The sequence below is a fragment of the Bufo gargarizans genome, chromosome 3, assembly GCF_014858855.1.
Source record: "Bufo gargarizans isolate SCDJY-AF-19 chromosome 3, ASM1485885v1, whole genome shotgun sequence".
NCBI classification, from domain to species: domain Eukaryota; kingdom Metazoa; phylum Chordata; class Amphibia; order Anura; family Bufonidae; genus Bufo; species Bufo gargarizans.
In genome coordinates this window covers 440,533,863-440,557,638 of record NC_058082.1, presented here as the reverse complement: position 1 = coordinate 440,557,638, position 23,776 = coordinate 440,533,863, and the positions used below count along the sequence as shown (strand labels likewise).

Below are 23,776 nucleotides of genomic sequence, written 5' to 3'. Positions count from 1 at the left end.
TACGAGTTGACTAGAAAGCAATACAATAAGCCACTCAACCACAAGGGAACATTGGAGCGATCTTATGATGTTCTAGGAGTTTGTTACCAATTAAGGGAACCTTGCATTTTAGCAATTGTTTCTCTTCAGTGTCAACTAAGTATTAACTGGCGCTACCAACTGCACGCCAAAGTGATGAACTAGAAGACAAGGAAACCATCTTTTTAAAATACTTTTTTTTAATATACATATGAATTTTCTATACGACTGTTTTATTTATACTTATGTACTGCTTTTTAGTGTGTTAAATATAAGTCACTGAGTGGTGGTCAGTGGGCTGGCTCCAGTTTAACTAGTGAGCATCCTCTATTCTATTGTTAAATATCCTCAGCATAGTCTAGGACAGGCATGCTCAACCTGCGGTGCAGCCAGCTTGTCCATCGCTACACGTGACATGGATGAGCTTTAGAGAGAGCTCGTCCATGGCTTTATTCTAACTGCACATGCGCTGCTTTTCCTAATAAGGGCAGCTCCTGCCACTGGCGCGCTCCCCGCTCCGACTCTGTCTACAACTGGCTTATTCCTGTTAGAGTGGGAAGAAAAGTAAGAACGCTTCTGATCCCCAACTTGCTCTTACTTTTCTTCCCACTCTGACAGGAATAAGCCAGTTGTAGAGACAGTCGGAGCGGGGAGCACGGCAGGGGCAGACTGGGCATGCGCTGCTCTTATTAGGAAAAGCAGCGCATGTGCAGTTAGAATAAAGCCATGGACGAGCTTTCTCTAAAGCTCATCCATGTCGTGTGTAGCCTGGATGAACTGGCTGCACGCAGAGCGGGGCTGAGAGGGACGGGCTCATTATAAAACCATTACCATATATATATATATATATATATATATATATATATATATATATATATATATATATATTTTTTTTTTTTTTTTAACCCTACCTCCCACTATATAGTGGCCAACCCCTTAAGGGAGCATAGTGCTATGGAGGTCAGTGTTAACGGACGGGGTGCTGTAGAGGTCACGTTTTGAGGGAATGGAGTTCTGTGGAGGTCACTGTTAAGGGGGTGGGTTATTGTGGAAATCACTTAACAAGACTGGGGTACTGTGGAGGTTACTGTTAAGGGAGGAGGGGACGACTGTGGAGGCCACTATTAAAGGGGCAGAGGGATACAGTGCCGGTCACTGTTAAGGGAGCTGGGTACTGTGGCAGCCACTGTTATAGGGGAAGTTGCTGTGGAGGTCTCTGTTAAGGGGGCTGGGAATGGTGGAGGTCACAGTTAAGGGGACTGTATCCTATGGTCAGTGTTAAGGGGGCGCGTGCTATGGAGGTCTAATTTTAAGGAGGCAGGGCACTGTGGTGGGGGGGGGGGGCAGGCAGGCAATGTTAAGGTGTGGGTGGCTGTGGAGTTCACTGTTATAGGGGATACTGTCTCTTCTAATGACACACACAAACATTAAATGAAATATACCCGTGCAAAGCAGTGTCCTTCTGCTAGTTAATAACTAAAGAGAACTTGCTTCACTGCAAATAGTGTTCTGTCTGAAACCCCCCGCCCAGGTGGAGACTGGTCTAGAAAGGGACATACACCCAACAATAGTTTTGGATGTGTGCTGTGGCCACCACTGAGTAACCATTAGCTGTTAGACTCACTTTTGTGTGAATGTAGCCTAAAGGGCTTATTGGCCGGTGCCGGCTGTTGTATCATTGGCGCACATCTGACAAGGGCAGCATTACTTAGAGCTACATCCACACTGTAATGATTAGGCCTCATGCACACGACCGTTGTGTCCGTTGTTTTCTGCGGACCCATTGACTTTCAATGGGTCTGTGGAAAACTCGGCTAATTCACCGTTTGTTATCCACGTCCGTGATCCGTGTTTCCAGTCCATGAAAAAAAAAATAAGACCTGTCCTATTTATTTATTTTTTCAGACAATGGTTCGCAGACCCATTCAAGTCAATGGGTCCGTGAAAAACACGGAGGCACACAAGATTGTCGCCCGCGTCCGTTTTTTTTCCTATCATTTGCATGGCAAACTTGACTTAGATTTATTTTTTGTTTTACTTTCCTTTGTCTTGAGATCCTCCAAAAAAAAAAGGAAGACGCACTGAAACAAAAATGGACACGGAACAACGGAACCCCTTTTTGCGGACCGCAAAATACTGTTGTGTGCATGAGGCCTTAGTGTGAGCCAAGAGGAATAGCCGCAAGGTGGCGGCTGCTGTATAGGAGATCTTTAGATCTGATTTAGGGCTCATGCACACTACCGTATGTATTTTGCAGTCAACAAAATATACGGATGACATCCATGTGCATTCTGTATTTTGCGGAACAGCTGGCCCTTCATAGAACAGTCCTATCCTTGTCCGTAATGCAGACAATAATAGGACATGTTCTATTTGTATTTGTTTTTTGCAGGACAGACATACGGAAATGGAGTGCACACAAAGTAACTTCAATGGGTATGCAAAAAAATGGAAGTGAATTCTTCCGCATATAGTCCACAAAAAATAAATAAAAAAAATTATACGGAAAGAAAATACGCTTGTGTATGAGGCCTTAAATTGTGCTTAGTTTCCAGTGAGAGATGTAGTCAATGAGTACACTGTAATGCCTTTACTGGTTACTATAGCTGTGCCCGCCACTGAAAGACGCCCACGGCTATTTCTAACCTGGGACCATCTGATGTGAAAGCATAATCCAGCCATGTGGCCTCTTCAGCTATAAATGCTTGTCCTTGTCACGAGACTTAGCGGTAACTTGAACAATTCCAGAGCTTGTTCTAGTCTAATTTATTCTTGTGCCGGTGCCAAGGCATACTTCACTCCAGATAGCTGCCTCTGGTTTAAAGGGACCACCGCTCTGTAGAGCTTTATGAAGTAGGTTACATAATGTGACCGGCGTCCATGTCGGGCAATGTTTATCTAACGCCATTTATCTTTTTCCGCTATTGCATTTTTACACATGTAGACCCTTTGGTTAATATTAGGGTTAGTGTTCAGCCTCAGTGCAGCGGCATCTATGTAACCTTCAGAAGTGCTGGATCATTAGTTTTCTTCTTCATAGGTCAGCATGCCAAGGATGGTGTTCTTCATCCGGAGACGGGTTTTATTGTACTCTGCAAATTCGGTGGACTTTGTTAATAAAAAGTCCTCTACTAGTTCTTGAGTAGATGTTTAAATGATTTGGCTTTGGATAGGTAAATTAGCTGAGCTACAAGCAACAAACTCATTAATGCCCTGAATTTCGTTAAAGGCAAACTACTTCTGCAACATGTAATTACCCTCTTATATGCGCGGCTTGTTATGCGAACTGATCTAACTAAAGTGGCTTGGTCCACCTCTCCTCTACCGGGCTCAATAAAAAAGTCAATGAGCTGGTCTCCAGCAGTGAGGAGAGGCAGCAAACGCCTTGTTTTAGCAATTGGTTTGGGTCTCAGACCTCCACTAATCAGAACTTTTTAGGACTCCTGCACACGGCCGTTAGTGTTTTGCGGTCCCACCAAACGCTGTTCCCGGCAGTCTGCAAGCTGACATTTTCTTTTGTTTGCAAAATGGACAATAGGTTATTGTGTTTGTTTTTTGCACTGGAATGGGTCTGTATCTAATCCGCAAAAAGTGCACATGGTGTGAACCAAACATACGGCCGTGTGCATGAGCACTTAAAGTGTACCAGTGTCATGGTGACCTATTAGATTTCCTGCTCATCACAAGACTAATGGCCACTTCAGTAGAAGGGGTAAGGGTTTGTGAGGATCCGGCAGGCAGTTCCGTCGCTGGTAATCCGTATGCAAACGGATAGCATTTGTTGACGGATCCGTCTGACAAATGCATTGAAATACCGGAACCGTCTCTTCGCTGTCATCTGGAAAAGCTGTGCATCCGGCTTATAGATTTTCAGTGTATATCGTGAGTTGGCATTTTTGCTGTAAAACACTCAGCTAAAAACGCATGTAACAAAGCGATAGTCGGTAAAAATGCCACAAAGAGAAAAAACTGAATTATTTTCTTTATTTGGGTGTACAATATTGATCACCAGTCCTCAGATTAGATCATTAGATTCCTGCCACACCTCTGGTGCAGTTTGAAGAGACTGCTGCTCTCTGGGTCTGAGCTACACGTTGGTCACTTGACCAAGCAACGTGATGTTACTGGCCTAAGTGTCCCAGCTTCTTCAAACACATCTGGTCAGTGGGGGTGCCTGCAATCCTCTCCCGAGGATAGGTCATCAATAGTTTACCCTCTGAAAAGCCCTTTAAGAAGTTTTTACTGCAGCGTGTTCCTTAGGTCCCATCAGGCCAGGGGTTAATTTCAATAGTTTTATTGGCCCAACTGTCAGAACTTCTATTGAGCTCAATGAAAAACCTGCATATTGCCTTTATTTTTTGCTCTTCTGACGGGTATATTTGGATGACAGACATGCATGTAGTAATCCTAGTTCCTTATGTGTTTCCGTTTTTTACACTGTCATTACTGTAACTGCTGACTTTTGGTGGTAGCAGACCAGCCCTTTGTGACTAAGCAGTTAGACGTCATCCTCCTGTGTGGTCATTCTCTTCCTGGTTATGTAGCTCTTACTAATGAAGTCGCATGTTCCTAAATAGCAAAAAAACAACCCTTTCCATGAGGCACGTCTTACACGTAGATCACTGGTGTCAAGTATCGCTAAAGCCTGGTTCTCTGTCCTGATGTTACCCTGGGAGCAGCAGTAGAAAAATATTCTGCTGTTTTCTTGCTAAATGCTAGCTCAGAGGTTTACTATCTGACCTCCTTTCCTCATTTTTCATTTTTTTTTTTTTTTTTTTCCCCGGAAAACAGTTTTTTATGCATTCAGCAAATGAACCCTCTTCTTTCCGTGGCTTTCAGAATACTGCCTTATAAGTGGAAGCTGCAATGAGTTATACTTTTCCTCTGCTGGAATGGAAAGATTTGAACCTGTTTGTTCGTGACCCACACCTGCTTTTGGCTAATAATCACTGACGTTGGGCCTATGTATCGCTGGGAGATCGTCGTTCCACCAGGCCAATATAGTATCTGCTTTTTTTTTTTTCTCTCCATAAGAACTGATATTGCCGTTTGATCTTTCTAAGGCTACTTTCACACTTGCGTTTGATCGGATCCGTTCTGATCCGATCATATTAATGCAGACGGAGGCTCCGTTCAGTACGGATCCGTCTGCATTAATAACTTAGAAAAATTTCTAAGTGCGAAAGTAGCCTGAGCGGATCCGTTCAGACTTTCAATGTAAAGTCAATGGGGGAAGGATCCGCTTGAAGATTGAGCCATATGGTGTCATCTTCAAGCGGATCCGTTCCCATTGACTTACATTGTAAGTCTGGACGGATCCGCACGCCTCCGCATGGCCAGGCGGACAGCTGAACGCTGCAAGCAGCGTTCAGCTGTCCGCCTGGCCGAGCGGAGGCTGAACGCCGCCAGACTGATGCAATCTGAGCGGATCCGCATCCATTCAGACTGCATCAGGGCTGGACGGAAGCGTTCTGCTCCGCTCGTGAGCTCCTTCAAACGGAGCTCACGAGCGGATAGCAGAACGCTAGTGTGAAAGTAGCCTAAGGAGCACCCACCCATGTTTGTAGATGGGGTGTAGCTAGCATGATTTATTTAAATTGCTGAACTGGACTTGGAGCATCACAGCCAAAGGCTACAAAGAGCAGAAATGAACAAAACTTGACATGCTACTTAAAGGGAACCTGTCATGTGCATATATGATTGTATATAATTAGTTAGATTATAATCAACTAAAAAGTGCCTTAGATGTATTCACTTACTGGTGTCAGATGGTTACCTCATAATATACACACAAAGATGCCGCATGCTAATGAGCTGATTTGAGTCCAGCGTGATGTCAGTGAGTCCAGCGTTTAATTAACAGCTATAGCCACTCCCCTGCCCACCTGCTGCTGATTCATATGGAAAATAACTGTCATTCAGCAGCAGGTGGGTGGGGAGAGTTAGGAGCTCATAAATATTCAGGACTCATCATTATCAGCTGGAGCTTTTCAATACAAGATGTTGGCAGATTGACTGGGTCAATTAAAGAAAGTGACCCAGCATTTTGCTAAGAGAATAGGTCACTTATTTATGTTGCCCTTAGTTAGGACACCATAAAACTGGTGACAGGTTCCCTTTAAAGGGATTCTGTCACCTCTTTTTACCATATAGAGATGCGGACATGCACGGCTAGATCGCCGCTAGAATGTCCGCATTATACTTTTCCCATAGCTCTGGTTTTATTGTGTGTGTGTTTTGTGTTTTTTATTTTATTTTTTTTGGGGGGTTGTTGATGATGGTAAAGTCCCAGCAGCCAGGTAGCTAACCAGTCAAGACTTTTTGCTATTTACGTCCTTTTATTTTACCCTTCTTTTTGAAATCGGGTATTATAGGTTATAATTATTAGATTTCTGGGGAGGGCATGTTGATCCAGGGAGTTATTCTGTTTTTGGAAGATTCTCTTCTCCCCCCCCCCCCCCCCCCCCCCCCCTTAAAATTTTAATTTTATTTTTTTATTCTCTCCCCCCCCCCCCCCCTGCCCTTACAAACTAGATAACTACTAGTTAAACTAACCATGTTCTCTTTGGTGTGTATAGTGTACACCATGGTCATAAAATTGCTGAAATTTGTGCTGCTTGTTTGTTTCCTGGCTTGATCATACACAAAGCAATCCCTCTCTCCAGATCACATGGTAATGGTTTGTGTCTGGTACAGGATCAGCGGGCAGCCTTGTAACGAATGGGAGGTTGCGTAGGGAAAAATATCATCAGTGATGACGCAAGTAGTTCCAGTGACCATATTTCCTTTGAAGTACTTAAATGAATCGAAGATATTTTCAAAGCATATAACTAACCTGCACTCCCACTACTGCCTCACCGGCTCAAATAATTAATGTAATTGTATAACTTTGAGACTTGTGTGTAATGTTGCATATTCTTTTTGTCTTTTTTTTTTTTTTTTTTTTTTTTCAGAAGTTGCAAGCAACAGTTTGAAACACTAGCAAGATGCCACCTGCAATTGGAGGACCTGTGGGTTACACACCACCCGAGGGAGGCTGGGGGTGGGCTGTGGTTTTGGGAGCCTTTATATCCATTGGCTTCTCTTATGCCTTTGCCAAATCGATCACAGTGTTTTTTAAAGACATAGAAGTAATATTTGGAGCAACAAGTAGTGAGGTCTCGTGGATTTCTTCAATTATGCTGGCTATGATGTATGCTGGAGGTAAGGCGTATTACTATCAAAAATCATGCTGGGGAAGAAGCCAGATGGCAAATATTGCAAATGACATTAATTTTTAGCTTTTATTTTTTCCTTTAGAGGTTTGAGTTATAGTGAAACAAAATCTATAAAGCTGAATAATAAAAAAAACATACTCACTGCCCGAACCAGCGTTACAGCCATGATGTACCTACCTACTGCACATAACCACTTCGTCCATTCACTGACTGCAGAGGTATATCTTACTGCTGCTGTCATTTCTAAAAGGCATTTACAGTAGGACCCAAATATGTTTGAAACTGATCAGAATGCTGGAAAACAAAACGATTCCTTTAAAGGGGTTCTGCACTTTCAATTAACTGATGATCTATCCTCTGGATAGATCATCAGCTTCTGATCGGCGGGGGTCCGACACCCGGGACCCCCGCCGATCAGCTGTTTGAGAAGGCATCGGCGCTCCAGCAGCGCCGCTGCCTTCTCACTGTTTACCGCCGGGCCGCCCGCCCACTGACGTCACGACTTGTATCAACTAGAGTGGGCGCGTCTAAGCTCCATTCAAGTGAACAGAGCTTAGCCGCGCCCACTGTAGTTGATACAAGTCGTGACGTCAGTGGGCGGGCGGCCCGGCGGTAAACAGTGAGAAGGCCGCGGCGCTGCTGGAGCGCCGATGCCTTCTCAAACAGCTGATCGGCGGGGGTCCCGGGTGTCAGACCCCCGCCGATCAGAAGCTGATGATCTATCCAGAGGATAGATCATCAGTTAATTGAAAGTGCAGAACCCCTTTAAGTATACGTGCTGGTCCCCAGCCACACTCTCCTGTCCTGGTCCAGGGATGTGTTGACGCAGGATCTCTACATAATGGTAAAGACACCAAGTATAACTGTTCTCCATTATAATCTGAAACATTCAGAACTTTGGGGGGCATTTATTATCCAGAAATACGCCTGTATTAGGCGTATTTCTGGTGCAGATTTTGATGCCAAGGCCCCCCTTGATTGCCAGCACCCGAGTTCTCCATTCCTCGCTGCACAACCTCAGTATATAGTGGTTGGAGTGGCGCGGTAGTTGAGCATACATGCTGCCGCTCCAGTCACAGCACTAACTAGGACAATCTAAAGCCTCACCCTGCTAGCTAAAGTAACGTCTGATGAAACGGGGAACAGATCAGGTTATGGGAATGTATTGAAAGAATCTTTTTCTGTTTCCATGGAACTTCAGTGATGGCTGTAAGTCATGCAGACTTGCTCTACCGCGGTTTGTTGGTGTTTGGAACAGTTATTAAATGCTCTTTGTATCCAGCAGCTCCTCCCGGGTCATGGCGTGATCCATCTGCAGGTTCATTGACTGTTTGCTGTCATGCTCAGCATTCGTTGCTGGTTTTCCTGAACTTTAAGCTGTGGTTTATGTATAATTTATGCATCTTTCAGCAGACAATACATATTATATTAACAAACTCTGCATCAACACTGTCTGAACGTGGTTTGCGTTGGGAAAGTCTGAAAAATCACACTTTCTACATATTAGAAACTAAAAAACAAAACGGGTGAAGACATGAAAAATTGCAAAAGCATTATATATACACAGCACTCACAATACAGCCATTATGAACTGTCTGCCTAAAACAGTGACTTTTATAAGTGGGCCCTGTGGGGTTTGAGGCTTGAGGGGGGGGCACGCGCGACATCCCTCCACAGGAATTTTTCATCCAGCATCAATTAAGTACTGAATTGTTGACGTGTGCTTGAGCCCTTGAACTGATCATTCTTGGGTAATATCTAGGGGTTAATCCATTGACCAGGACAGGTCAAATGACCGGCACTTCTCCTTCTCTCCCTTGCTTCCCTTAAATACATTTTGCACACTCCTTTACTCATGTTATCTTTATACTTCTAAGGTGTTTTAGTTCGTTCCCAGCCTGTAATATTCAGACTATTTTAAGTTTAGCTAGGAGCCCATTGGTTTACCTCACTCTTCCCCAGTAGTTTTCCTGCCTGCAATGAACATACACAGGGCAGCTCCTGTCCGATGGGAAGTCATTGGGATGTACGTTATCCCTGGTGTTGCTGAAGAATATGTCTAATTTATGATGAGGCACAGGCGTTGTCTTAAAGGGGTTTTCCCATCTGTGACAATGGGGGCATATCTATCGGATATGCCCACATTGTCGGATAGGTTTAGGTCCTACCTCTGGGACCACCTACACCAAGAACGGAATGGGGAATGTGGTGGCCGGAGGACCCCGTGTTTCCCCGGATCCAGCCATCACCATGCTCTTCCCGTAGTAGTAAATTAGACCGTACCGCACTAGCGTGGCCACTGTTCCAGTTAATTTCTATTGGGGTTCACTGAAATAGCCAAGCCCTCACCATAGCCCTTTTTCTTGCCGGAAGGGGCCAGCTGCAACATAATAAAAAATATAAAAAAGGCCACTTGCAACAATTTTTTGCTGTGGTGTCTGAAAAATTGTAAACTTCATTTATTTTTATTTTTTCTTTCTTTTCCCGGCATTAACATGATCCTTTTTATTTGGTCATGCCTCTTTAATGCATCCCCTTTCATGCGACGTCCAAACCCCTGTCCTCAGTGTTCCTCCACCTCTTGTGCTAATGCCTGCCCCTTAAAGGGCTTCTGTCAGCCCACTAAACCGTTTTTTTTGTTTACTAATAATCCCTATACTGCGAGCTCCCTATACATAAGTTAAATAATAATTTTGGTTCAGTAGAATTTGATAAAAAGCTATTTTTATAATATGTAAATTACCTTGCTACCAGCAAGTAGGGCGGCTACTTGCTGGTAGCAGCCGCATCCTCCGATCCTAATGACACCCCCTCCGCATTGTGATTGACAGGGCCAGGGAACGGAATCGTTCTCTGCAGGCCCTGCCTGTTTGCAATCAAAATCCGGCGCCTGCGCCGCGGCAGTACCTGTCTTCAATGTGCGCAGGCGCACTGAGAGCCATGTTAACCACCTCCCGTCCGCCCATAGGATATAAACGTCCGGGAGGTGGATCTCTATTTCTGAATGGACGTTTTAAAACGTCAGTTCAGAAACTGCAGCTGCATGCTAATCGTGCAGCTGCTGATCGGGTTGCCTGCTGTCAGTGACAGCAGGGCAACCCTAAGAAGGCAGGGACAGTGCCCAGGTGTCCCTGCCTTCTAGATCGCTGCATACACAGCGCTCACGAGCGCTGTATATGCAGAGCAGGAAGCGCTATGCGCTTCCTGTTCCGGCGGTCATGTGACCGCTGGGATCGGAGAGTGCAGGAGCTGTGAGGTCTTTCACAGACCTCGATCAGCCCTGCACTGAGGCTGTACAGCGCTGTATTGCGCTGTACAGCCTCTGGGGGGTGTATTTTTCCTGTAACTGGGGCTACTATGTCAGCCCCAGTTACAGGAGAAAGCAACAGTGAAAAAAAAATATGAAAAAGGTCTTGTATGACCTTATGGGGGACGAAAAGTGTAAAATAAAATAAATAAAAATAAAGTGTTGAAAAAATAAAATAAAAAAATTGTTTCACATGTAAAAAAAAACATTCCCCAAGTAAGGAATAAAAAAAATGTTAAAAATAGAAAAAATAAAATAGGCTCTATATAAATATCACATGACCTAACCCCTCGGGTGAACACCGTAAAAAAAAAAAAAAAAAAAAAAACTGTCAAAACAGGGCAATTTTTGTCACCTTACATCACAAAGTGCAACACCAAGTGATCAAAAATGCATAACCGTCACCTCATCCCGCAAAAAGTGAGCCCCCTACATAAGAAAATCTCTCAAAAAATAAAAAAACTATAGCTCTCAAAAATGCTATTATTGTGTAAAACTTTAATAAATAAGAAAAAGTATACATATTAGGTATCGCCACGTCCGTAACAATCTGCTCTATAAAAATGTCACTTGACTGAACCCCTCAGGTGAACACTGTAAAAATAAATAAATAGAAACTGCTAAAACAACCCATTTTTTTTTGGTCACCTTGCCCCATAAAGTGTTATAATGAATGATCAAAAAATCATATGTACCCAAAAATAGTAGCAATTAAACTGGCACCTTATCCCCTAGTTTCCAAAATGGGATCACTTCTTGGGCGTTTCTACTGTAAGGGTGCATCAGGGGGCTTCAAATGGGACATGGCATCTAAAAACCACGTGGAGTTCCTTTTCTTCTGCGCCCTGCCGTGTGCCCATACAGCAGTTTATGACCACATGTGGGGTGTTTCTGTAAACCGCAGAATCTGGGTAATAAATATAGTTTTGTTTGGCTGTTAACCATCGATGTGTTAAAGAAAAAATTGGATTAAAATGGAAAATCTGCCTAAAAAGTGAAATTAAATTTTTTTTAATCTCCATTTTTTCTTTTAATTCTTATGGAACACCTAAAGGGTTAACAAAGTTTGTAAAATCGGTTTTAAGTAACTTGAGGGGTGTAGTTTCTACAATGGGGTCATTTATGGGGGTATCCACTATGTAGGCCCCACAAAGTGACTTCAGACCTGAACTGGTCCTTAAAAAGTGGGTTTTGGCAATTTTCTTAAATTTTAAGAATTGCTTCTAGACTTCTAAGCCTTCTAACGTCCTAAAAAAATGAAATGACATTTCCAAAATGATGCCAACATAAAGTAGACATATGGGGAATGTTAAGTAATAAATATTTTGAGGTATCACTTTCTGTTTTAAAAGCGGAGAAATAGAAATTTAGAAAATTGCTAATTTTTCAAAATTTTGGGTGAATTTGGGATTTTTTCATAAATAAAGGTGAAATATATTGACTCAAATTTATGACTCTCATGAAGTACAATGTGTCACGAGAAAACAGTCTCTGAATGACTTGGATAAGTAAAGGCGTTCCCAAGTTATTACCACATAAAGTGAGATATGTCAGTTTTGCAAAATTAGGCCTGGTCAGGAAGGGGGCAAATGGCCCAGATGGCAAGTGGTTAATAAAACTCTCTTGTGAGCACACATTTAGTTTGAGAGCCTTGTTAAAGGGCAACATTTGACATGTACATAACAAAAAAAAAACATCTAAACCACTTGTAAAATGCCCTGCCCTATTCAAGCATTACAACCCGACTTGTTGTATCCAAGGCCTTTTTAATGCGCATAAAATTTGAATATGATTTAATAACCTACAATGATAAATTGGGAAAAGTGTGGTGTGCTTAACCTGCCTGAAGCCATATCCTTTTAAAGGCATTATCCCACGAAAAATACTTGGTTATATCCAGCCCTCGCCCCTTTATAATCCCTCTTATGCCCAAAATGTCCAGAGAGGTAACACTGAGTCTGTGTGTCCACCTCTGCACAATTACTCTGGTGGACACCACAAGGCCGTACAATAGAAATAGTAGGTGGTGCCATATGAACATTATTCCTGGGATATCTGGAGGTATAAACATTTCTAGATGAGCTTGGGCTACTTTAACACTAGCGTTTCTATTATCCGGTATTGAGATCCATCATAGGGTGTCAATACCGGAAAAAAAAGCTTCAGTTTCGTCCCTATTCGTTGTCAATGGGGACAAAAAGCAACTGAACAGAACGGAATGCTCCAAAATGCATTCCGTTCTGTTCTCATACTGGAGAGCAAACCACATGCTGCGGTTCGCTTTACGTCCTGGGATGCGGAGCAAGACCTGACCCGAAATGCAAGTCAATCAGCACTATTTGGATCCAGATAATATGCCTTTGAGGCTGAACAGGTGGACCTGTGTTGCTGCACCACTGCTTTATTGTATACCCTTATTTTTTTTTTTGGTTCTTTCGATGACATGACATAGCTTTTTGTGCCACTTAAAGGGAACTTGTCATCAACTTTATGCTGCCCATACTAACGGCAGAAGAAAGACAGGTGAGTTGATTTCAGCGGTCTGCTATTTAAAAGTTGCCGAAAACCAACCTCACAATCGTTGCAGACTGGGCCTGGAAAAGAGTCCCGGCCACCTGATAAGAGTCGTGGTTATTCATGACTTCCTGCTCTCCCTGCTGATGACTGACAGCTTCTACCTAGTTTTCTCCCTCTCTATCTAGGAGAGAACTGACAATCATCAGCAGATGGGTGAGGGTACAGGAGATTAGGAATAACCATGACTCTTCTCGGGTAGATTTGACTCTTCTCAAGGTCTGGGCTGCAATGATTATGAAGCTGGTTCTCAGCAACCACTTACTATTAGCTCATGAGTGACACACCGCTGAAATCAGCATTTCTGTCAGTATTTTATGCTGCCCTCAGTGAGGTCAGCATAAAGTTGATGACAGGTTCCGTTTAAAGAAAACTTCCATTGTAACGTAATAAAAGCTTTAGGAACTCGTAACCTGTGACTGAGTCTGTGGTCCAGATGTGCTCATTACTCCTCAGAAATGTCATGCTGACTTATGTTAATTAGCATTGAACAGGTTTTATGGTTCTTACGTCCCTGACACTTGGAAGTATAAAGAAAACAAATTAGGCCTTGTGTCCCTTGGCTGTTTTACGCTCCTTCTCATATCGGTTTCTCTTTTCTGTTGCATGCAGGACTTTCGTCTCCGCTCAAAAATCTTATTCTGAGCGGACAACGAACAGACCCCCCATTAGTCTATGGCGTCTTTAGGCTCCATTACGCTCAGTTAGGTCTCAGTTATCTGCAGAATCCGTCCTTTCTGTTCTCCTGCTCCTCAATGGAGCCAGAGAATGGAAAGGAGAAACTGATGTGAAAGGAACCTTAGTGATATACATGTTTAACAAGCTGGTGTTCTGACAGCTCTGTGGACCAGATTGTGCCACATTGCAAAAAGGTTTAGGATTCTCTACATTGGGCTTCATTTCTTTTTAGCGGTTTACATTTATGTGGTCTGACAATGTCCTTTTTATTTTTACCCCTTTCTCAGGTCCCATAAGCAGCGTGTTGGTGAACAAATTTGGAAGCAGACCCATCATGATTGCTGGTGGCGTTCTTGCAGGCAGTGGTTTAATCGCAGCCTCGTTCTGTAACACTGTGACTGAACTATATTTCTGTATTGGTGTTGTTGGTGGTAAGTCTTTTATTTTACTTCCCCACTATAAAGAATACAATCTACACATCATAGGCGGACTGGGAACTTTAAGTGGGCCATGAAGAAAAAAAAAAATGAATTGGCCCCATGTTGTAGGCAGATCCAGATCCAGACAAGGCAGTGCAACAGAAGTAGGCTGGACCAGCAGTACCTTGGTGTAGTACAAAATGCTGCTCCAGCAGAACCAAATACCACAGTGCAGCATAACATACTGCCGCCTGCATCGCCGTATTCAACTGTATCAGCGTTCTGAGAATGGTGAGACAGTTGAATTCAGAAGGGCACCTGTGGATGCCTGCCAGGGGCATAAGTACCTGATGCTCCTAGAATTATTTAATTCTGCGAGCATCAGATAATTATATACACAGTTGGTGGCCGCAAGGAGGGTCTATGGCCAAGTCTGCCTCTGATGCACCTTCTCTGATAAAGAATACAAAGGTCTTGAAAGAATACAAAGGTCTTGTATTGATATGTTTGCTTAGAATATCTCTAATGACTTGCTATAGATTTCAGAATACGCACATGCACTCCTAGCTGGTAAGTTGCAGGAGTTCCTATAGGATTGTTCTAGAGATACTTTGATTCATCTTATCAGCAGGACTACTTCACCTGTGTGTCCTGCCCTCTGCCCTTGCTCTGCCAATTGGATCAGCAGCACAGGCAGGAAATGGTCAGGACTGGGCTAAATGTCCACCCCTGCCAATCTAGCAGCTGGTAAATCCTTTACCTGTGGGGACAGCCCACCACAAGTGAAGAAGTCCTGCTGTTGAGACGACTTGATTCTCTCTAGAACCGATTTGCTCATCTCTAGATTGCACTTTAACTGATGCCATGTGGAAGTCTTTAACTTTTAAGTTGTTTTTATTTTAAATTTTCCCTAGGATTTGGTCTGGCTTTTAACTTGAACCCAGCACTAACAATGATTGGAAAATATTTCTTCAAAAGGAGACCAATAGCTAATGGAATTGCCATGGCTGGAAGCCCTGTATTTTTGTCAACACTTGCTCCTCTGAATCAATACTTGTATAGCTTCTTTGGATGGCGTGGAAGCTTCTTGATCTTGGGTGGGCTTCTGCTGAATTGTTGTGTTGCAGGTTCCTTAATGCGTCCCATTGGACCAAAACCAGAGGACACAAAGAAAAAAGTGACCAAGGAGGTTTTGGAAGAAGCGGGAAAATGTGCCTCCAAAGAAGATGGTGATGCTAACAAAGATCTGATTGATGGCAAAGCAAAAACAAAGCCAACCTTTTTTCAGACACTCAACAAATATTTGGACTTTTCTCTTTTTACTCATCGGGGATTTTTGATTTACCTTTCTGGCCACACTATTATGTTCTTTGGACTTTTTGCACCTCTAGTCTTTCTCAGCAATTATGCAAAAAGCAAGGGCATTTCAAATGAGTCTGCTGCCTTCTTGCTTTCGATACTTGCGTTTGTAGATATGTTTGCAAGACCATCCATGGGCTTTGTAGCAAATACCAAGTGGGTAAGACCCAGGATGCAGTATTTCTTTGCCGTTGCTGTGCTTTATAATGGTGTGTGCCACCTTCTGGCTCCATTATCAACAGATTATGTTGGCTTCGCTGTATATGCTGCCTTTTTTGGATTTGCTTTTGGTTGGCTCAGCTCTGTCCTTTTTGAAACATTGATGGACTTGGTTGGTGCACACAGGTTTTCAAGTGCTGTTGGACTGGTAACAATTGTAGAATGTTGCCCTGTCCTCCTTGGACCACCCCTTTTAGGTAAGAATAATAAGAAAAGTAACTTGCTAAAGTTTCTCTACATTTGATCTTAAAGAGAAATTGCTTTCCTGCGAAATTTTGTACCAATTTATTAATGTCACTGCATTCTGCTTGTTGCTTTTGCAGCAGACAATGCTTTAGCTCCAGTCTTCAAACCTTTGCTGGAAAGGATGGCATTTCCTTAGCCAGTCGTGAGTGGACCACCTCCACTAAACCGTGTTTTTTATTTATTCATTTTTTTTAAAGTGAACCATATGCACACAAATAGCCTACAATAAAGAATAGAGCATTACTTATTTAGCAAATTCAGTGCTGCAACTCTGGTTCTCCTAACCAGGCTCTGAGACCACAGCCAATTACTGGCCTCAGTAGTACACAGAAATGGCCAATGATTGGTGGCGACAGTCATTTGTCAATGTGATGTACAGCAGCAGCTGGGTGAACGGAGCCTGGCCGGTAAAACACGAGCAGCGGCGCTGAATCTGCAAGGGGAGTACTGTCCTAGTCTTTATTGAAGGCTCGCCCCCAGCATTGACTGGCTTCTTACTGAAACTGGACAGCCCCTTTTAACCACTTCAACCCCCCTAGCTGAAACACCCTTAATGACCAGGCCACTTTTTACACTTCTGCACTACACTACTTTCACCGTTTATTGCTCGGTCATGCAACTTGCCACCCAAATGAATTTTACCTCCTTTTCTTCTCACTAATAGAGCTTTCATTTGGTGGTATTTCATTGCTGCTGACATATTTACTTTTTTGTTATTCATCAAAATTTTACAATTTTTCAAAAAAAGACATCCATATATACATTTTTCTCTAAACTTATTGTTCTACATGTCTTTGATTAAAAAAAATAATGGTTTGGGTAAAAGTTATAGCGTTTACAAACTATGGTACAAAAATGTGAATTTCCGCTTTTTGAAGCAGCTGACTTTCTGAGCACCTGTCATGTTTCCTGAGGTTCTACAATGCCCAGACAGTACAAACACCCCACAAATGACCCCATTTTGGAAAGTAGACACCCTAAGGTATTCACTGATGGGCATAGTGAGTTCATAGAACTTTTTTTATTTTTTGTCACAAGTTAGGGGAAAATTATATATTTTTTTTTTCTTACAAAGTCTCATTTTACTAACTTGTGACAAAAAATAAAAACTTCCATGAACTCACTATTTTAGGTGCCCAAATGCGTGAGGTAGTTTGAAATCCAAAATCTGTTAAAAAAAAAAAAAAAAAATGACCGGTGAAATCCAAAAGGTGCTCTTTGGAATGTGGGCCCCTTTGCCCACCTAGGCTTCAAAAAGTGTCACACATCTGGTATCGCTGTACTCAGGAGAAGTTGGGGAATGTTTTGGGGTGTCATTTTACATATACCCATGCTGGGTGAGAGAAATATCTTGGCAAAAGACGACTTTTTTTTTTTTATATATGTGTGTATACATACATACATACATACATACATACATACATACATACATACATACACAGACGTGGACAAAATTGTTGGTACCCTTTGGTCAATGAAAGAAAAAGTCACAATGGTCACAGAAATAACTTTAATCTGACAAAAGTAATAATAAATTAAAATTCTATAAATGTTAACCAATGAAAGTCAGACATTGTTTTTCAACCATGCTTCAACAGAATTATGTAAAAAAATAAACTCATGAAACAGGCATGGACAAAAATGATGGTACCCCTAGAAAACACAGAACATAATGTGACCAAAGGGACATGTTAATTCAAGGTGTGTCCACTAATTAGCATCACAGGTGTCTACAACCTTGTAATCAGCCATTGGGCCTATATATATGGCTCCAGGTAATCACTGTGTTGTTTGGTGATATGGTGTGTACCACACTCGACATGGACCAGAGGAAGCAAAGGAAAGAGCTGTCTCAAGAGATCAGAAAGAAAATTATAGACAAGCATGTTAAAGGTAAAGGCTATAAGACCATCTCCAAGCAACTAGATGTTCCTGTGAGTACAGTTGCACATATTATTCATAAGTTTAAGATCCATGGGACTGTAGCCAACCTCCCTGGACGTGGCCGCAGGAGGAAAATTGATGACAAATCTAAGAGACGGATAATCCGAATGGTAACAAAAGAGCCTAGAAAGACTTCTAAAGAGATTCAAGGTGAACTTCATGCTCAAGGAACATCAGTGTCAGATCGCACCATCCGTCGTTGTTTGAGCCAAAGTGGACTACATGGGAGACGACCAAGGAGGACACCATTGTTGAAAACGAATCATAAAAAAGCAAGACTGGAATATGCCAAACTACATGTTGACAAGCCACAAAGCTTCTGGGAGAATGTCCTGTGGACAGATGAGACAAAAATCGAAGTTTTTGCCAAGGCACATCAGCTGTATGTTCACAGACGAAAAAATGAAGCATATCAAGAAAAGAACACTGTCCCTACTGTGAAACATGGAGGAGGCTCTGTTATGTTCTGGGGCTGCTTTGCTGCGTCTGGCACAGGGTGTCTTGAATCTGTGCAGGGTACAATGAAATCTCAAGACTATCAAGGAATTCTAGAGAGAAATGTACTAGCCAGTGTCAGAAAGCTTGGTCTCAGTCGCAGGTCATGGGTCTTGCAACAGGACAATGACCCAAAACACACCGCTAAAAACACCCAAGAATGGCTAAGAGGAAAAAATTGGACTATTCTAAAGTGGCCTTCTATGAGCCCTGACCTCAATCCTATTGAGCATCTTTGGAAGGAGCTGAAACATGCAGTCTGGAAAAGGCACCCTTCAAACCGGACACAACTGGAGCAGTTTGCTCATGAGGAGTGGGCCAAAATACCTGCTGAGAGGTGCAGATGTCTCATTGACAGTTACAGGAAGCGTTTGATTGCAGTGATTGCCTCAAAAGGTTGCGCAACAAAATATTAAGTTAGGGGTACCATCATTTTTGTCCATGCCTGTTTCATGAGTTTATTTTTTTACATAATTCTGTTGAAGCATGGTTGAAAAACAATGTCTGACTTTCATTGGTTAACATTTATAGAATTTTAATTTATTATTACTTTTGTCAGATTAAAGTTATTTCTGTGACCATTGTGACTTTTTCTTTCATTGACCAAAGGGTACCAACAATTTTGTCCACGTCTGTATGTCGTCTTTTGCCAAGATATTTCTCTCACCCAGCATGGGTATATGTAAAATGACACCCCAAAACACATTGCCCAACTTCTCCTGAGTACGGCGATACCACATGTGACACCTTTTTGCAGCCTAGGTGGGCAAAGGGGCCCAAATTCCTTTTAGGAGGGCATTTTTAGACATTTGGATCCCAGACTTCTCACACTTTCGGGCCCCTAAAATGCCAGGGCAGTATAAATACCCCACATGTGTCACCATTTTGGAAAGACACCCCAAGGTATTCAATAAGGGGCATGGTGAGTTCATAGAAATTTTTAATTTTTTTTGGCACAAGTTAGCGGAAATTGTGAGAAAATACAAAAAAATTAAAAAATAAAATCAATTTCCGCTAACGGGCCAAAAGTCTGAATGGAGCATGACAGGGGGGTGATCAATGATGGGTTAATAAGTGACGTGGGGGGTGTAGTGTTTGGTGCTACTTATTACTGAGCTGCCTGTGTCCTCTGGTGGTCGATCCAAGCAAAAGGGACCACCAGAGGACCAGGTAGCAGGTATATTAGACTCTGTTATCAAAACAGCGTCTAATATACCTGTTGGGTGTTAAAAAAAAATCGCATCGCCGCTGGCAGGCTGGAGATCCACTCGCTTACCTTCCGATCCTGTGAACGCACGTGCCTGTGTGCGCGCGTTCACAGGAAATCTCGGCTCACGCGAGATGACGCGTATATGCGTCACTCTGCTCAAAGCTGCCGCCTCAGGACCGCGATCCTGCGTTAGCTGGTCCGGAGGCGGTTAATATGCCTTTCTGTCAGGTATTTAAGGAATGGAATGTAAAAAGCTTAACTTTTAAAAATAATGTAACAAAGCAAAACGTTGAAGTGAAAAGGTACACCCTTTGGTAATGGTAAAAAAAATCCAATATTTATTCCGTAATCTAAAAATCAACCGTATACAGATAGATGCAGACGGTGTTTATCTAGCTGACTCGTTTTGGTTGTCCAAACTAAATAGGGGGAACAGCCAAACCACATGTGTGCATATTGGAGAGAATGAATTGCCAATTAAAGGGGTTGTCCGGTTTCAGAGCTGAACCCAGACATACCCATAATTTCACCCAGGCAGCCCGCCTGATGTTAGAATTGGAGCATCTCATGCTCCAAAGCGCTCCCTTGCCATGCGCTAGATCGCACAGGACACGGGCTCTTTTGTTTACAATAACACATTGCTGGGCGTATGCTTTCGCCGGGCACTGTGTTCAGTGACATCACCGGCTCTGATGGGCATGTTTTAGCGCCGCCCTAGCCTTTTTACTGGCTAGGGAAGTGCTAAAGCCCGCCCATCAGTGCTTCCTGGCAGCCCCATGGAGAGCCCGGTTTGTCACCGAAGCTCCTGAAAATGCCTTTGACCTGCACGATTTAGTGCAGGGCAAAGGAGGGCATCGGAGCATGAACTGCTCTGATGCTCAAGTCAGGGGGGCTTCCTGGGTGAAAATGGAGGCATGTCCGGGTTCAGCTCTAACCCCTCTGCTGCCAATCAGTATAGCTAATTCAAGTAACTACCTTGAAATCTATACAAAAGTAAGATGTCGAGGTATATGCATTTTTAAAGATGTCTTGTTGGCTCCTGAGTTGTCGGATTTGGGAAATGACTATATTCATAAAATTGCAGTACGGGAGCATCTTTTGTACTAATTGTCTTTTCCCTTCTAGAAAGTTTAGTAATTGACAACTTGGCATAACCTTTTAACAAGAGGTGTCCCCCACAGTCTGAGATTCTCCAATCACTGCTGACATTGCCAGTGTGTGGGAGCAAATAATGACTGTGCTGAGGAATTGGCACAAACTATCTTGAACAATTTAACTTTTATCATTACAAAGAAACATTAGCTGAAACAAAAAAAAATAATTTTCAAATTAAATTATGTGTTAGCTACTAGATGCATTAAGATTGTAATTTTTGTGAAGTCACAAGTGTAAAATAAGTAAAGCTCACCACCTTACCTGACTGATGGTGTCCCTGGTGGCTTGTGACTCACAGGAAAATACTGCTTAGGCAATTACAGGCCACAGCGGTCAGCCATTGTTGAGCAGTTGTTTCCTGTGTTTTGAGAGGGACCATGACGTACAGACCAATAGTAGACTGAGAAACCTTGCAATGGGAGCATCAGGGCATCGGTAAGGAGTGTGAATTCTAGGGTTTTTAAAATTAGCCAGATAATCTAGATTGAGCTGAATTGATCAGAAGTGCAATATATATAGGGGGGGGGGGGGGTCATTTATCAAACATTGGCGTTTTGCAGTGGTCTTTAATACCCCCTGAAATGTTCGATGCACCTAACCTAGGTTGAATGGTGCATCCTCCACTGCCTAGATTGAAATCCATCCAGCCCCTGACTGGCGTTTCAGTAGTCATCTACGCTGGTTTCTTGGCATGATTAATACATTTTCCAGGGCTAATGGCCATGCTCCTGCCACTCCCTCACACTGTCCCCACCACTCCCCAATATTGAAGGCAGGGTAAAAACTTCATGTGCCTAACCATGGTCTTCAAGAGCATTCTAATGTTGACCTAAAACCTCCTGTTTTTAATTCTAGGTAGACTTAATGATATATATGGAGACTACAAGTACACCTACCAAGCTTGTGGAATAGTGCTGATCTGTGCGTCAATCTACCTCTTCATTGGAATGACCATCCACTACAGACTCCTTGCAAAAGAGCAAAAAGCTGAAGAGAAAAAGAAAAGCCAGGAGGCCAACGGTGGAGAATCCGAACACAAAGACAAAGAACTTGCAGTCCTTCCTCAGAATTCAGATGACGTAGTGAAAGAGGAGGAGAGCAACATATGAGACTGTGGCTTGGATCGGTTGGACACGATCAAGACATGACACTGATTCTGCACAATAGTCTCACTTTGGGATAGAATTTATTTTTAAGCCTTATTCAAACCAATTTTTTTTTCCCTAGCTGATCTATGGAACCATTTCATCAGACAAACTAAACGTTGCAATCTTAATTCTTCAGTAGGCTGGAACAGTAACTTGTGCCTTAATGCTGTTATTCACAAATCCATTTTACTTTCCCCCTTTCCAAAGGAACTTTCTTTTAAACCTAATTTTTTATTTTTTTTTGTTTAGAATTTTTATATTTGACTAATGTGGCCATGCAGAAGCCACATGCTAAGAGGTTTTAATTTAACAGGAATAAGTGGACAAAACGTATAGCTCACTCACACGCAACGCTTGGCTTCTGTCTTCCAAGGACTGCTTCTACAATACATCAAACATTGGAAATGATCTTCAGGGCCTTCACTGGCAGGTTTCTGAATGGATCATGGCAGAGAATCTGATCTCGCATAAAATATTTTTGTAACGCTTCTGTTTATAGCTGTGTGGATGTATTGTTGTTCCAGTATTAATGTCTGCATTGCCATAGATGGCTGCAGCTCTTGTAGAATCTTCCAGCCGCTGAAGAGGCAGTCATGTTCTGTCCTCCCACTGTCACCGTGAATGAGTTCCAAACATACCGTTTTATTAATGACTGGCCATCTTACTTTTAAGTGTTAAAGCCAGTTCTGATAATTTTTAATTTTTTTATTTAATTTTTTTTTATTTTTTTTAAAATCATGTTAAAAATCTGACCAGAATGTTGCTTTCATTATGAGTGGCCAGTGACGTGTGTTTTTGCTTAATGATGTACTGGGCTGATAGGATGAAGTGTAATTTTAATTTATGAGCTGTATAGCTATAGGAAACAATTGCTTTTTATCTTTTTGTCTTATAATCAAGGCAGCCTTTAGACAGGGTATATGTGCCTGTTAACACAAAATTGTACCTCTTAATGTTAGAATGCATGTACCGTCACATTCGGGAAGCCTGTTCTCCTAAGCTGAACACTAGAAAGTTTTCTGTCCTTTGCCGGTATTTGTTCCATTTTTTTTTTTTTTTTTTGTAAATTCTGATAGGAGAACAGATCTTGCAAATGCCAGTGTGCATGCAGTCTAATGTGGTCTGTTTTTTCCGAGTGACTGAATTTGTTGGTTTTGAAACCATCAGCCCTAATATTTAGGGTGACTCCTATTAAGATAGAAGTTGAGAGCTATTCTAGTGGCAAATAAGGGTCAAGTTCCTCTAACTTTATTTATAATTGAGTTATTTCAACCTGTCCTCCACCCCAGTGTTTCCCTGCCATAACAATAAATGATATGTAAACTAGTCCCTCTGCTTCTTCCAGGACCACACCTGCCCATGGGTTGTGCCTGGTATTGCTTCTTTGCCTCAACGAAGATAAAGATGTTGATCTGTAATACCACATCCAACTGTTGGACAAGTGTGGTGCTGTTTTTGATAGAAATCAGTCTGTCTAATTATGTACAGCGTTTTTAAAGCTTTTGCTGAAAGTCTGAAATTTCAGATGTGTGCGTTACCCCCCCCCCCCCCCCCCCCCCCCCCCCCCCAAATTCTTCATTTCATGTCACATTCTCAGGGCTTTGGGGAGCTCAGATGAGCTGTAGAGTTGCCTTAGCCTTATATGTGCTTGTCTGTGACCGAGTGTTGTCATCACTTTGCTAATATCTGTGAGATCCATCACAGAAGGACACCTCTAAAGCAGCTATACAGTGTGAGGATCCTGCAAAATAGCTCCCGGTATCTCCAGGACCAACGTTAGTGTGACA

General features: G+C 42.5%; 1 protein-coding gene across 3 annotated transcripts in view; it reads left to right on the top strand.

Moving 5' to 3' along the window:
- The window catches only part of SLC16A1 (solute carrier family 16 member 1), a 31,636-nt gene extending 8,102 nt beyond the window's left edge, over positions 1-23,534 (top strand). For all 3 annotated transcript variants that reach the window (XM_044283490.1, XM_044283491.1, XM_044283492.1), the window contains exons 2-5: positions 6,972-7,221; positions 14,082-14,225; positions 15,128-15,988; positions 21,697-23,534. In XM_044283490.1, coding sequence (XP_044139425.1) covers positions 7,005-7,221; positions 14,082-14,225; positions 15,128-15,988; positions 21,697-21,950 — 1,476 coding nt within the window. In that variant the 5' untranslated portion in view covers positions 6,972-7,004 and the 3' untranslated portion in view covers positions 21,951-23,534. The remainder of the gene's footprint in view (positions 1-6,971; positions 7,222-14,081; positions 14,226-15,127; positions 15,989-21,696) is intronic.
- Positions 23,535-23,776: the final 242 nt, after the last annotated feature.